This window comes from Equus quagga, chromosome 13, assembly GCF_021613505.1.
Source record: "Equus quagga isolate Etosha38 chromosome 13, UCLA_HA_Equagga_1.0, whole genome shotgun sequence".
NCBI lineage: Eukaryota > Metazoa > Chordata > Mammalia > Perissodactyla > Equidae > Equus > Equus quagga.
In genome coordinates, this window is record NC_060279.1 from 41,870,136 (window position 1) to 41,884,191 (window position 14,056).

At 41.3% G+C, this 14,056-nt stretch overlaps 1 protein-coding gene across 1 annotated transcript in view; it reads right to left on the minus strand.

The window, feature by feature from the left end:
- PIP5K1A (phosphatidylinositol-4-phosphate 5-kinase type 1 alpha) overlaps window positions 1–12,032 on the minus strand; it is a 51,378-nt gene extending 39,346 nt beyond the window's left edge. Inside the window, exons 1-3 of the mRNA XM_046680872.1 lie at window positions 11,537–12,032; window positions 7,005–7,064; window positions 2,606–2,644 (exon numbers count right to left, since the gene is read on the minus strand). Of these exons, the coding sequence (XP_046536828.1) occupies window positions 2,606–2,644; window positions 7,005–7,064; window positions 11,537–11,618 (181 nt within the window). The 5' untranslated portion in view covers window positions 11,619–12,032. The remainder of the gene's footprint in view (window positions 1–2,605; window positions 2,645–7,004; window positions 7,065–11,536) is intronic.
- Window positions 12,033–14,056: the final 2,024 nt, after the last annotated feature.

Genomic DNA, 14,056 nt, shown 5'->3' on the forward strand with positions numbered 1-14,056 from the left:
AAGTTGATTTTTAAATAGAACAAGTTGAGACCTCAGCTCCTCTGGCCAGAAGTGAAGCTACTTGCCCATTTTCAGGCTAAAAAATCAATAACCATTTATATTATTAAAAAATTATTCAGGGGGCTGGCCCCGTGGCCGAGTGGTTAAGTTCACGCGCTCCGCTGCAGGCGGCCCAGTGTTTCGTTGGTTCGAATCCTGGGCGTGGACATGACACTGCTCATCAAGCCACGCTGAGGCAGCGTCCCACATGCCACAAGTAGAAGGACCCACAAGGAAGAATATACAACTATGTACTGGGGGGCTTTGGGGAGAAAAAGGAAAAAAATAAAATAAAATCTTTAAAAAAAAAAAAAATTATTCAGGGGTTGGCCCCATGGCCAAATGGTTAGAGGTCCATGTGTTCCACTCCAGCGGCCTGGGTTCACAGGTTTGGATCCCAGGCACAGAGCTACTCCACTCATCAGCCATACTGTGGAGGAATCCCACATACAAAATGGAGGAAGACTGGCACGGATGTTAGCTCAGGGTTAATCTTCCTCTAGCGAAAAAAAAGAAGAAGACTGGCAACAGATGTTAGCTCAGGGTGAATCTTCCTCAGGGGGAAAAAGAATTTAGACAGGCTTTGAGATTTTTAGTCTAATCCTCTTTTCATAAGTAAGAGCAGAATATAAGAGATATGCTCAGGGCTGGCCCGTGGCAGAGTGGTTAAGTTCTTGGGCTCTGTTTCAGTGGCCCAGGGTTTCACCGGTTCGAATCCTGGGCGCAGACATGGCACTGCTCATCAAGCCATGCTGAGGCGGCACCCTACATGCCACAACTAGAAGGACTACAATTAAAAAAATACACAACTATGTACCCGGGGGCTTTGGGAGAAAAAGGAAAAAAATAAAATCTAAAAAAAAAGAGAGAGAGAGATGCTCAAAATCACAGAGCAAAGGCAGTAAAAGAGCCAGAATTCCTAAATCCACATTCCTCATTCCTAACCCCCAATTCAACTCTCTTCTAAACCATCTTTTGCCTTCAATTTCCTGGCTACCTAGAATCCAGGGGGAAAAGAAATCACCAAGGGAACAAGAACCCTCTAAGAAGCTAAATAAATCTTCAAACCACAAATGGACAATATGAACACCCGTTTTCTTCCCTTGAGGTACCCCCTTCCCTTGGGACAAGGAAATCTATTTTTCATTTTCACTGATAGAGGGTTAAGAGCAGAGTCCTCCTTCTTTAGTTCCTCTCAATGAAGTTAACAATAATGACACTCCACCCCCCCGGCAATAGTCACCAATGTCACTGGCAAAAATAATGGAAAAGTACATTTCACTTCGTTTAATGAGATTCCTTGTTCTGAACCAGACAATGCCAGCATGCTAGAGGAGCAGAAATTGTCTTTCAAGTCCAATACTTGAAAGAGCAATTTCACAGTTTTACAGATTTAAGGTAGTAGTAGAAAGTATCTTCTTGTCTTTGTAATAAGACATCAACAACTTTAACAGAGGAAAAGAAAGAGCTCCATTCATCTCAGATTAGAGTTTTCTTTTTGGAGTATGCCGAACCATGACTTGCTCTGCTTAAAAGCATAAGGTTTATGACTACCGAATTTGCAATGGACAAAAAGAGGGCATCTGATAGGCAAACTCTTCTGTTTGTTTTGTTTTAGGGATCTTGGAATTGACTGCAGCATCAGTTACCTTGGAATAAGTCCTCACTAACTTCTAAAATATTTTCTGAAAGAATGATCAATAACTCCACATATTATGCATGGAGGAGCTCAGAATTTTCTTGCTTTTTAGGATAGCTAAGGTCAGAAGGGGAAGTTCCCTTCTGTACCATTCTCTCCCTCACCAAGGACTCCTGGTTCAGTCAGTACCCATTCAACAACAAATATTTAATCTGCTATAAAGTCATGTTAGTTCACATACAGACTTTCAGATTAGTGAGGGGAACAATAACAGCATAATGGGTAAGAATGTGGACTCTGAAATCAGAACACCTAGGTTTGCTAGGTTTCAATATTAGATCCACCATTTACTAACTAGGTAACCTTGGACAAGTTGTTTAAAACTCTCTAGGCCTTGGTTACCTCAACTATAAAATGGAGAAATAATAACATGTAATTCACAGAATTGTTATGAGAATTAAATAAGGTAAGTCATGTAGACCACTTAACATAGAATGCTGCTCTATAAGTACTAGTAATTATTATTATCATTGTGAATTATGAAACCCCATCTACAGGATGGGAAGGGTCAGGGGAAATGAGAGAAGCAGCAGAAAGGGAAAACAAAGAGTTGAGACTCATTTACTGAAACAAAAAGAAATGAAGTTACGGGAGGATTTCAAAGGAGACAAAAAGGTAGTTGACTGATTCATATTATACCGTGGGACTGTGAGAAAAGATACTTCTATGTTAAGATAGCATCTTTTTTGGAGAGGGCAGAGCGAAATGGGAGCTAAAGTCAAATAACGCTTAAGACATCCACAGCCTTCCCAGAAGACCATGCACTACCACTTCAAAAAGTCTGCAATTGTTATGGGGAAGAGGAGTTGGCTGCTAGTTACTGCAGGGAGCTCATGCTTCTTCAGCACAGATATGCATCAGATCTACCTCTCTTACGGTTGACCCCACAGCACAGAAAGTTGAAACCTAGATGAGGAAAAACAGAAGGTTATCACTTACTTCTGGGGTTCTACTTACTCACAGCAGAATAAGCCCATTTAAAAAAAAAACCTCAAGTTTAAAATTATAAACAGGAGCTGGCATGATCCCCAGCACCATACTGTGAAATGTGAGATGATTTTTTTTTTTGCAGTTCTAGGTAAATGTCCAAAAAGCAAAAGAAAGAGAAGTTCTGGCAGAAAAATTGCAGGAGTGGTCACAAAATTTGTAACCCAAATCATTTGACTCTGGAGGGATTTCCGAGTGGCAAAAAATTTCCAGATATAGGGGGCTGGCCCCATGGCCAAGCGATTAAGTTCGCACACTCCACTTCAGTGGCCCAGGGCTTCACCAGTTTGGATCCTGGGTGCGGACCTAGCACCGCTCATCAAACTATGCTGAAGCAGTGTCCCACACAGCAGAACCAGAAGGATCTGCAACTAGAACACACAACTATGTACTGGGAGACTTTGGCCAGAAGAAGGAAAAACAAAAAGTTTCAGGTATAATGCTCCTTTGCATGCAGGTTTCTATCTTTTTAAAAAAGAATGTATATATATTTTATTTGAGGGTCTTCCACTAGCAAAAAGCCTTAAAAACAAATATGTACAATTTGATCCAAAAGTGGGACTTTATCCTAAGAAAATAATTAGTCAAGTGGACAAAGATGTATATACAAAGATATTCATTGCAGCATTGTATATAATAACTATAACTGGATAGATACTATAACTGGAAAGAATCTAAACAGTAGGGGATTGGTGATATAAATCATGGTGTAGTCAAAAAATGGAAGAGTATATAACCATTGTTTTTATGTATATTTACGGATAGAATGTCACAATAAATTGTTGAGTGGAAAAAGATTAAAAAATTATACAGTACAATTACTTTTGTAAAAAACTCATCTATAAATTCACATGTATTTATACACACAGTAAAGTTCCAAAAGATTACATACCAAAATGTTAAAATATGACTATCTTGGATAGTGGGATTAGGTTAATTTTTAACTTTAAATTTCTATTTTTCCTTATCTATATAAATTTTCTATAACAAATAATTACATAGATAATTTAACAATTAAAGAAAAGGGATACACAGGGGTGGCTTATTGTCATTCTCACTGCTTTATAACGTATTTTTCCCAGTAAACCACTACTCAACAGTCCCACACAAACAGACCAACACTCGCCACCTCACACACAATTTCAAGCTCATTACAATCATATTATGCCACTGCACAGACAGACTAGAAGGAAAAATGTGAAAATACCTAGAATGCTGCTGACAATCCCAAGCTACAAATAAGCATGACTCCTATACACTCACTCTTTTTCTCTACTACATATTACTTTGAGATGCCTATGCAACCTGAAACAAGCCTACAACAGCACATATAAGAGGTTCTCCACGAAAATCAGGTTTCTCTTTCATATCCTTCAGAATATCAATACTCTCCTATACAATAGGGATACTTAATTTCAGCATATCTCCTGAATGCCAAGACTTGGAAAATATAAACGATCTAGCCTCTAAGTTATGAAAACAAGCTGGGAAATCTTTAATGTTACTAAAATAATTTCAAAACAGCTGAACCAGGCAAGTACCAAAGTGGAAACAATCCAATCAATTCTTGCTAAAATATAAAGCTGACTCATCACACCATGTCACAGAAAATTTTCCTGAGTCACTCTGGACTACTCTTAGGAAGCACTCCATTTTGGTCCTTGGCCCCACCCTAACTTGTGTTTTCTGTGAAAAAGATACTGGAGGGGCTGGTTTCTAGTCACCTGGCAAACCACCACTGTGACTCTCCATAAATTTGCTCGCTACTAATGAACCACTGGGGACCAACATTCATTACTGAGAGGAAGGAGAAAATGTAGAAGAGAAAAAACGTCAATCTAATTTTGAGAAGTGTGAAAAAGGCAAACTTCAGAGGGGGAAATGAGCTGGCCTCAAAAGAGGAGAAAACTGAAACAAAGATATTTTCAGACAGTAAATAGCTCCGAAATAAAAGTTGTTTTCCCCCAAGTGTGTGGAACAAAACAAAGCTGGCCTTAATACCAGAGCCTCTCCCTGCGCTTTCAGAACAGAAGCATTTCCGTCGGAGATGAGATGACATCATCTACCAACTGAGAAACTAAGAGGCTGTGTGTGACTGACTTCAGTGTTTAAAGTACACATATAATTTGGGGACGCTAGAGGCTGGCCGGATGTGAATTCCTCAGACAACTGGAGTTTTGCCTCAACAGGTCATACAGAAGCAATCCCAGAGACAGCTCAATGACCTACCAATAATACTACGACATAAATGTGTCAATAATTCCTACATAGAGCACAAAGAGACAAGCAGGCTTTTTGGAAGCAAAATGCTAACTCCTAGGGGATCTCTTCGTTGATAAGATTGAGAGCCAGAGGTTTTATAAGAAAACAAAAAAAGCAAAAGCAAAAACCCACACAAAACAAAAACATAATCAGCCCTATTGTTTGCTGGACTATCTGAAGCAATCTCTCTGCTCCTCGTTAACCTGGAATACTGAAAGTGATTTTAACTATATCCCTGCAGGTGGGAGGCACAATATGTTCCCCAAATGAAAATACTCAGAAATATGTCTGAAATGTCAGCCTGCCTCCTGAGTAGTATTGCTGAGCACACAGCTATAAGAGAGAGTGTTTAAAAAAAAGTACCATTACCATAGCCTCAGTAAGGGCTAAATCTAGCCAATTAAGAAAACCAAGCCATATCTCAGAGAAAAGCTAAATTTTATTTCCTAGTAGGTGTCAACTTTTGCAAAAGATCTTCTAGAAAAAAAGTTAGAAAGGCGAAGATCTCCTAGAAACAAAACTTAGAACCAGTCTGATCTATCAGTCCTGGGGTCACCTCAGCTAAGAGCCAACTAAGTGGCAAGGAATGAACCACAGGTTTACTAAAACTCATCTTGATATCATACGTACAGCCCTTATGCAACATCTCTGTCTCTAGCAACCATCTCTCTGAACCTCAGTTTCCTAGTTTGTAAAATGAGGTGAAATTAAAATGTCTCTACATTTCCCTCTAGTAATAAAGTTTTGCTTCCATTTCTACAAGGTAAATTTCATGGTTCTCAGGCCTCAAATATGTATCTCTTGGCACCAAAACTTTGGTTGGAAATAGGGAAAAAATCTGAGTTCCTTAAAAGACTTGAATCTCTTGGATAAGCCACCCATGGCCAAGAGGTACTTGGGCGTCCTGGCAGATTGCCACCTCCTAATTCTATTTCCAAACCTGGCTCTATCTATCTTTGAAAAGCAATGAATCTTGCTGGATTGGAATGTACATGTTTCAGCAGGGAAAGTCTAACTTTAATGATATTATAATGAGCATTAACTGCCCCAACAATGCACTTCAAGCTAATTACTCCCCAACCTCTAATGCAAGGAAATCAGACATACGGCCAAGTTACTTCTCTGCCATCCCTTTTATACAAGGAAAACTTTATCTACACTGCATAGGAAAGCTACTATGCTCTAGCTAACTATATATCCTTAAAAAACCTTGTCCCATTCTCTCCCTCCAACTTCCCTTGCTTACGTTCCCTTAGCGCACTCCCCATCAACATCACTGATCCTTTGAGGTAGTGCTTATTCTGGGTTAATTCCATAATGCTCAGTTAAGTATACAAGGCAAATAATAAGATATATTGAACTCCCTACAAGGACTCTACCCTCCTCTCTCTTTTTGCCAGTCTTCCTCAGACTCCAACAATAAGGAGACTTTTCAGGAATCATATGTTTATCAATTAATACATATTGTACACAGCCATTACAAATAAACAGACCAAAATTTTACAAGAGGAGAAAGAAAAATGATCGGAGACGAAGGTTAAAAAGATGGAAGGGCTGAGGAAAAAAACTTCACGTCAAACAGACAACAGTAAAAGAAACAACAGAAGCTCATAGGAGATATGAACAAAACAGGATCAACAAATATGTAGAAACTAAACAATGCTCTCTTGATAGGAAAGGGTGGAGAAGTGAAGCTCAATAGAGGAGATGGGCTAGGAACGGGTTTCCTCTAGGAAACATCATCAGTCCAAACACTCTCTCTTTGAGATTGAATGGTGGTCTAGGGTTTGGAACAGAGACAGGGAGATTCCCTCTGCCAGGCGACCAAGAACAGCATATTTCCTGAAGTATACTTTTCTCCTTGATCAAGAAAATATGCCCAGTAAACACAAGAAAGAGAAAAAAAGAAACTAGCCATTTTGATCTTGTCATTTTCTTTATGTCAAGTAAGAATATCTCAAAATTCTAGGAAAGAAAATATTCAGCTTAAAAGATAAAACAACTACCTTCCTCTTACCCAGTTCTTTCTTTGGTCTGGTGTTATCTCTGTTGTTCAGTTCACAGGCTATAGCTTCCACTATATTATCAAAGAAAAATAGGCTGATAAAATATGTAATAACTGGTAGTTAGCAATTATTTGAGCAAAGTTATTAAACAGAAGGGTTTTACAACAACCCAGAACAGCACACAGAAATTAACAAGCAAAACATACTATTTTGATAGTCAAAGTTAACTTGTAAGTACATATTACCAATTAACATCAGATACTGGATACCTAATAAGTCCGTATAATTACACTTGACACTGGGCTTGAACAGCCATGGCAGAAATAAATGGTTATTAATAAAAAACAATGACACTCTGATGTCAGTTTTCTGGCAGAATCTACCAAGGGGACAGAAGAAAGGGGAGGGGGGTCAAAACCCCCTGTGGAAAAAGCAAACAGAAAAATCTCTCCCTACTTACAAAATATCAACCAAAATGGTACCTGGTGATATTGTGACTACATGACATAGTGTTCTTTCTTTACATTTCTAAATTTCAGTTTCTCACTCCAGTAAAGTGACTTAAACTACAATACTTGTCACTATGTGGAAGAACTGAAAGGAAAGGGATAATCTGCAAATGGCTTACACTGTATACAAAGAACACAAACAAAAAACCCTCAACAAAATCCGTACCATTTGGAGTTATCAGATTACAGCATAATTTACTGGTGGGGCTCTGCTGGGAAGAATAAAGCCACCAGAATCAAGGACTGATGAGGCTAGCCCTACTACAAAGGTCCCAAACAAAAATGCTCAAGTCCTTTGGTGTTTCCCTCATTAGTTATGGAAAAAAAAGTCAGGAAAGGAGCTGTAAAGTTACCTCCAAATCATTTGTGCTCATGATAAAATTATATAGGCGAAGGGTGACAATTTCAGAAATGTTCTGGTCTGAAGTAAAAGAAGTTACAGGTTCATAATCTTCTAAGGTTTTAAGAGCTTTTTCTGGGGGAAGTCATGTGATTTTAACACACAGCTCTTATTTCAGGGGCGCAGTGTACACCTTCGCATTCTAACTTTACTTTCTAACTCCTCCACCAACTTCAAATCAAGCCTCCAAAACAGAAAATCTTTTCTCCCTTCATGTAGTAAAAAGGAGACTCAGAGGCTTAATTTCAAGCTCTTGATGGACTAGCCAAACTACAGATAGCGAAACAGGCTCTCTATATGCTGGTGTGACAGATGGCTGCACTGTCAAAGCACCTCATCTCTGCTGATTTTATTTTTAAGTGATGCCACTGTCCAAATAATGAGAATGGGGTTGCCATTGTCCAAATAATGAGGATAGGAGAGAAAGCAAGAGAAGGGATAAATTTCCTTTACACACCAAACAGCTGAGACTAGATGGCAAACTGCATTGCCTTCTATTAACAACCAAGTGTAAGAACGAGCGCATGATGATGACTGCTGTAAGCTGATATTCATTTATAACTGCCTCCCCCAAATCCAAACATGGTAATTATTCCAATGGGAAAAGATGTCGAACATCTCTTACAAGCATATGGTTTGCCCTACCCTTTGTATATCACTTGTCAGCAGCATAAAAGACCAGCTATAGCTTAATGGTGAGATAATCTAGACAATGGTTTAATACTGGCAAGGAAGAACTGTTCTAAATAACCTGTCCTTTCTAATTTGAATGCCAAAAGATTTTGAGCCTCCAGAGGTAATGAATGCCTCATCTAAAACATTACTCTGTCCCTGAATCTGACATTCTTATTTTGTATCCATTTTCAACAGTGCCAGAGAATCTTTTGCCCTTAGGATTTCAGAGTTTCATCAAAATTTAAGCTGAGTTCAGCTAAACATCTAAGAATAATAAACTGGTTTTAGGATGGTGAAAACACACACACACACACACAATCTCCTACCTTGAATTTCTACAAAGCTAGCCTTCTAGCCTTTAACAATTTAGGAAATCCTAAACCATCGATTATTCCTTCCAATGTCCTAACTTCCCAGGTACTATCCAGACAGAGCACCACTCTCCTGCAATCACAAATAAAACCCACTCTTAATAGCCTTTTTTGCATCAGAATCAAACATCTTATCCTCTTCAAAAACATATCCTTGAAACGAAATATTCTATTAAATTAAATTCACCAAGCCCAAACCTAAGTAAACATGCAGATACACAACAAAAGTCAGCACCATATATCTGCACACCATAATCCTATAATGTTTTCAGGACTATTTATGAATAGAATTTTTCTTAATTTCTTAATCTGTTTCAATATTTGCCAAAGAAGCAGATAAGAAAGGTGTAAGAAACAAAAGTAAAAAAAGGAATCTAAAGCTATTTATTTTTAGAGATTTTTACACCTTGATTTCACATATGAACATAGTGGAGTCAAGGAGCTGTGAAGTCCACTGAAACCCAGTATTTAACTTTCTGGAGAAAACACAATAGGATAAACATTTATACAACCTAATTTACTAATTGCTAGCCCTAGGATCTGGCAGGAAACATATAAACATACAAAAATATCAAATAGTGACATCTGAAAAAAGACAGTAGGGCTATCCAAAGTAGGACTAAAAACAGAAGAGGAGGAAGATGTATCAGTAAGTGATAAAGAAATATTTCCTTCTACTCCTAAATCTGTCCACCTGGCCAACACTTCCATGAGATAGATGCTGAATCAATTTTGGGATATAAACACGGATTTTAAGATTAACCTCCGGTTTCTAACAGAGAGAATACCTGTCTTGCTAACAGTTCAGTTTAAGGACTACACGCAACCATTCTTCTTTCTGTACTGCGGGAAAGGGAGAAAAGATTTTAAATTAAGGAGGTAACGTATAAAAAAACCCTGTCATGGGGCTGGCCCCGTGGCCAAGTGGTTAAGTTCGTGCGCTCCACTGCAGGCGGCCCAGTGTTTCATTAGTTCGAATCCTGGGCGCGGACATGGCACTGCTCATCAGATCACGCTGAGGCAGCGTCCCAAGTGCCACAACTAGAAGAACCCACAACGAAGAATACACAACTATGTACCGGGGGGCTTTGGGGAGAAAAAGGAAAAAATAAAATCTTTAAAAAAAACAAAACAAAAAAAACAAAAAAAAACCCTGTCATTTTTGCTTTATCCTTCTTCATACTTGGAATGCAACATGAATTGTTCTGGCCCTCTAATGCTTTTACAGGAAAGGCAAAAATCATCTCTCAGGAAACTAAAAATGGATGTACATAAATAAAACTGCAGCTTATGAAGAAGATATTTGTGACCATGTATTCGCTCATCTGAGCTAGAATATGAAAGGTGGTTCTCTATTCAGCCAATTCAAACCGGCTGGGATGCAATCCCAGGCCTAAGGAAATGTCAACATCTCAAGTAAAGCATCCAACATCTGGCAGCCTCTCTGTTCACAGTGTAGAGGCAACAGTCACTGCGGAACATCAGACATTTCTGATGTAAGCTCTAGAACAGTTTCTAACTCAAACTCCCCCACCCCACACACACAACCCCCCAACGACACACATTTTCCCTCCTACATACAATCTGTTGCTTTTCTTGTGGGATCCTCAGCCCTCCCTCAATCTTCAACAGTTTCTACCTACTTTGAGCTATATTCCCTAGCTTCATTCTCCTAGCCAATTTCCTGATGGAGCCTAAGCATTCTTCCAGTCCACTGCCTATTATGCAATAGTCCCCTACAGGACTTAGAGCCATCCTCCACTCCATCCTCAGGCCTAATTCTCAACATCACTCTCTCAGCCTCTACTGCAATTCAAGACTCCATCATTCCACCTTCTCCACCTGCTTTTAGGGTCTTTTAACTCTAGTTTTCCACATTCCTCAGGCTCTCTTCCAAACGTCCCACTCTTTCCAAAGCTGGGCAGTCTAGAAATGGGAGTCATCAAAGGAGAATGTTTTACAAAATATGGATGAGACTGTGTGAGCGCGGGGGATGGGGGGGTACCACGAATGAGAAGGAATGAGGCATCACGAGGAGTCTCTTGAGGAAAACGACGTCTCCAGTAACTCCCATCTCCAACAAAATTTACAATTCCCTAACTCCCTAGCAATCTAAAGCATCCCATAACTCTTCAATACCTTTTAAGTCTCCTGGCTTCTATTCCACATTTTTATCCAATTAATCCCACAATCAGCCTGGATTCTACCTGCCTCTCTCACTAATTCCTCTCTACTTACGAGGCCTCCATTTACTTTACTTTTCTCTACTCCATTCCATTTCCCTTCTGTTTCCTTTCTACCCGCATCTTCAATCTCCATCCCTTCCTAACCCTCCTCCTTAAAGTCCTCAACTCGGTCTTCTCGAGGACAGCCAACGTTTTTGACAGCTTCCCTTTACTCAATCAAATCCATCCTTTCCTCAGACGCCCCCAACCCGCTCGGAAAGCCCTGCTCTTTGAAAGCCCAGCCTTCTGTCCTCCTTACCGGCAACTCCTCGGACATCCCCAGTTACGGGTGCCCTCCCAGGTCTCGCTCTTGCTCCCATCGCACAGTCGTCGTCAGCCCCCTGCCACCCTCGCCCCGATTACCTGAGGACGAGGCACCGGAAGAGACCCCGGGATCCACGGATGAAACCCCGACCGCCGACGGCCCAGAGGAGGCCGACGCCATCTTGGCAGCCCCCTCCCCCTCAGCGGCCTCGCTCCCTTTCAATCCGGCTCTTCCTCTTCTCAGAGTCGAATCTTCCCCACGTCTCCTCACAGAACCCGCGTTCCGCGGGCCACCTCCCCGCCCCCCTGGGGCCTCTCTCAGACACGTCGGGCCGGCTCCAGGACCACCTCAGGGCCGCACCATTCGGCTAGCATGGGGGAGAACTCCGTCTCTCACACTCCCCTCAACTTTAACTGCTTTCCGCGGGAGCTACTTTCCCCTTTCACAAGGGAGTGGGCTTAAGCTGGCTTGCGGGACCCTGTGTGCGGACCAAACCACACCCAACGGAATTAGGAGGCGTGAGAAGTCCCGAAGGAGCAAATGCCCTCTCCCCCTCCTCCCTAGCCACAGCCTATTTGTCGCCCAACCCGGCCGCTCCACTCCGGGTGGCCAGGGAAATTCAGGCACTGCGCATGCGCCTAATTTTTCTTAGCGTTCCATCCCACTCAAGGGGGAGGGGGAGGGAGGCCCAGAGAGGAACCAGCCAATCGAGACGCTGCTACTGGTCACATGATGCGAGTCCCTCTAACTAATCGAGGGGTTGAAGACTTGCGCGCGTCGGTCAGCAAACCGTCCCTACGGTGGCCCGGTGGGTCAGTTTAGATTGGGCTCTTTGAAATGAGTGGGTTTACGTTGCCTGAGTTCGGGATGAAAGTCCACCCGGCCAGACCTGTTAATTTCACAGCCCAGGAAAGAACTCCTGACAGAAGCCGTGCGGTCAGGTCCGAGACGTTATGCAGTTGAATATCACAAAACATCACACGCCACCAAGTATTCTTCCGGCTTTACTGCCTTGTTTACTATTTAGTTTACCATGCGTGGATGTCTTGCCTTCGTCTGAATGACATTCGAAACAGATCTACACTTTGCCTCAAGCCCAATGCTGGGCACAGCAACGGAGTTCAGTGAATATTTGATAAATAAATGAAGACCTGTCAAAAAGGGCCACGGAAGGCAATCAGACTGTATCACAATCTTTTGCGATCCAAGCCCTTAGCTCTAACTCTCAGTTATCTATGCTCCAAGGGGCATGGAGACACACAGAGAAATTCCCCATTCTAGACTAACCCTGCTCAGTTTTAACAACGTACCCTGGAGGTTGTGAACCCTGGTGGGGATCTGTAGCACTGTTTCTCTCTAAACAGACTGTGAGCTGCTGCAGAGCAAGGACTATGGTTGTTTCACTCTTGTATCTCCAGCTCCTCCCATGATGTGACTCTACATAGTAGGAGCTCAAAAATTATATGTGGAATGAATAAATGGAGAGAAATGGGAAAAATCTTAGTTTTGTAGCCCCCAAGATGGCCTGGTTATCCTCTAAGCGGATGCCTTTGAGGTCCTCAAAAGGCAACCTGGGACCCCAACGTCCAGAGAATATCCCCACGCATTTACCTCTGCCTTCTACCCGTCCCTCATCGAGATGTAAAATAATTGTTTCCCTGCTGCCACCTGCTGGATTATTCATTCTCCTTTGGGTACTGAAGGTACACAAACTTCAAATGATTGGATTGCCATTTGTAACTCCATAGCAATGGAATTGTAGCACTGAAGTATTTTATGATTGCCTGTACCTATACCTACCACCCAACTAAACAGTGCTAGAACTAGACAGGTGGAGGCACACTGTCTAGCACAGGATCTGGCTGATAGGTATTCAATAAATAAGTATTTGTTGAATAAATTATCCGTTTCCAAAAAAAGGCATGGAGTTGTTACTATTTCCAGAGTTATTTTAGAAATCAACTGGTATAGAGGTAAAACTGTTTCTGATTTAAAAATTGGAAATAGACCAATAAAGCCCTGACTCACCAAAGCAGTAGCTCAAATAGGGGGATCTTCTCCTTGGGATTTGATCTATGAATTTGATTTCAGCCCTCCTGAAATAAGAGATCCCTGTTTTGTAGCTTCTTAGAGGTCTTTGTTTCTCTTTTATGTACCAGAAAATGGCAACTATTATTCCTGCCACCTTGTATTATGTAAGTTTACTTGTTTGTCTCCCTCATAATACAGGAACATTTCAGGGCAAAGATTTCATCTTACCCATTTTTATATCACAAGCATCTAGACTAGTGCCTGGCACAGAGTAGGTGCCCAATACCTGTCTCCTAAATATATGAATGGATGAAGGCAAAATTCAAAAAATGAGGCTAGGGGTGTCTCCCATCTTTTCTCCCTAAACCTTGTCTCTGCCCCCACTCCCACTCAATTCCTGGGGTGCTCTCTGAGTCATAGAGCCACTCTTCCCCACTAACATTCCTGGCATAGCAGAACTAGGGTGACGTGGCAGGGTGTGGAAGCAGGGGTTAGAACAGGACATGTTGGCATGGTGCCCCAAAGGAAATGGAAAAGGGAGTTTACCAATATATACTTGGGAAAAGGGAGGAAATCTGGTGATCTCA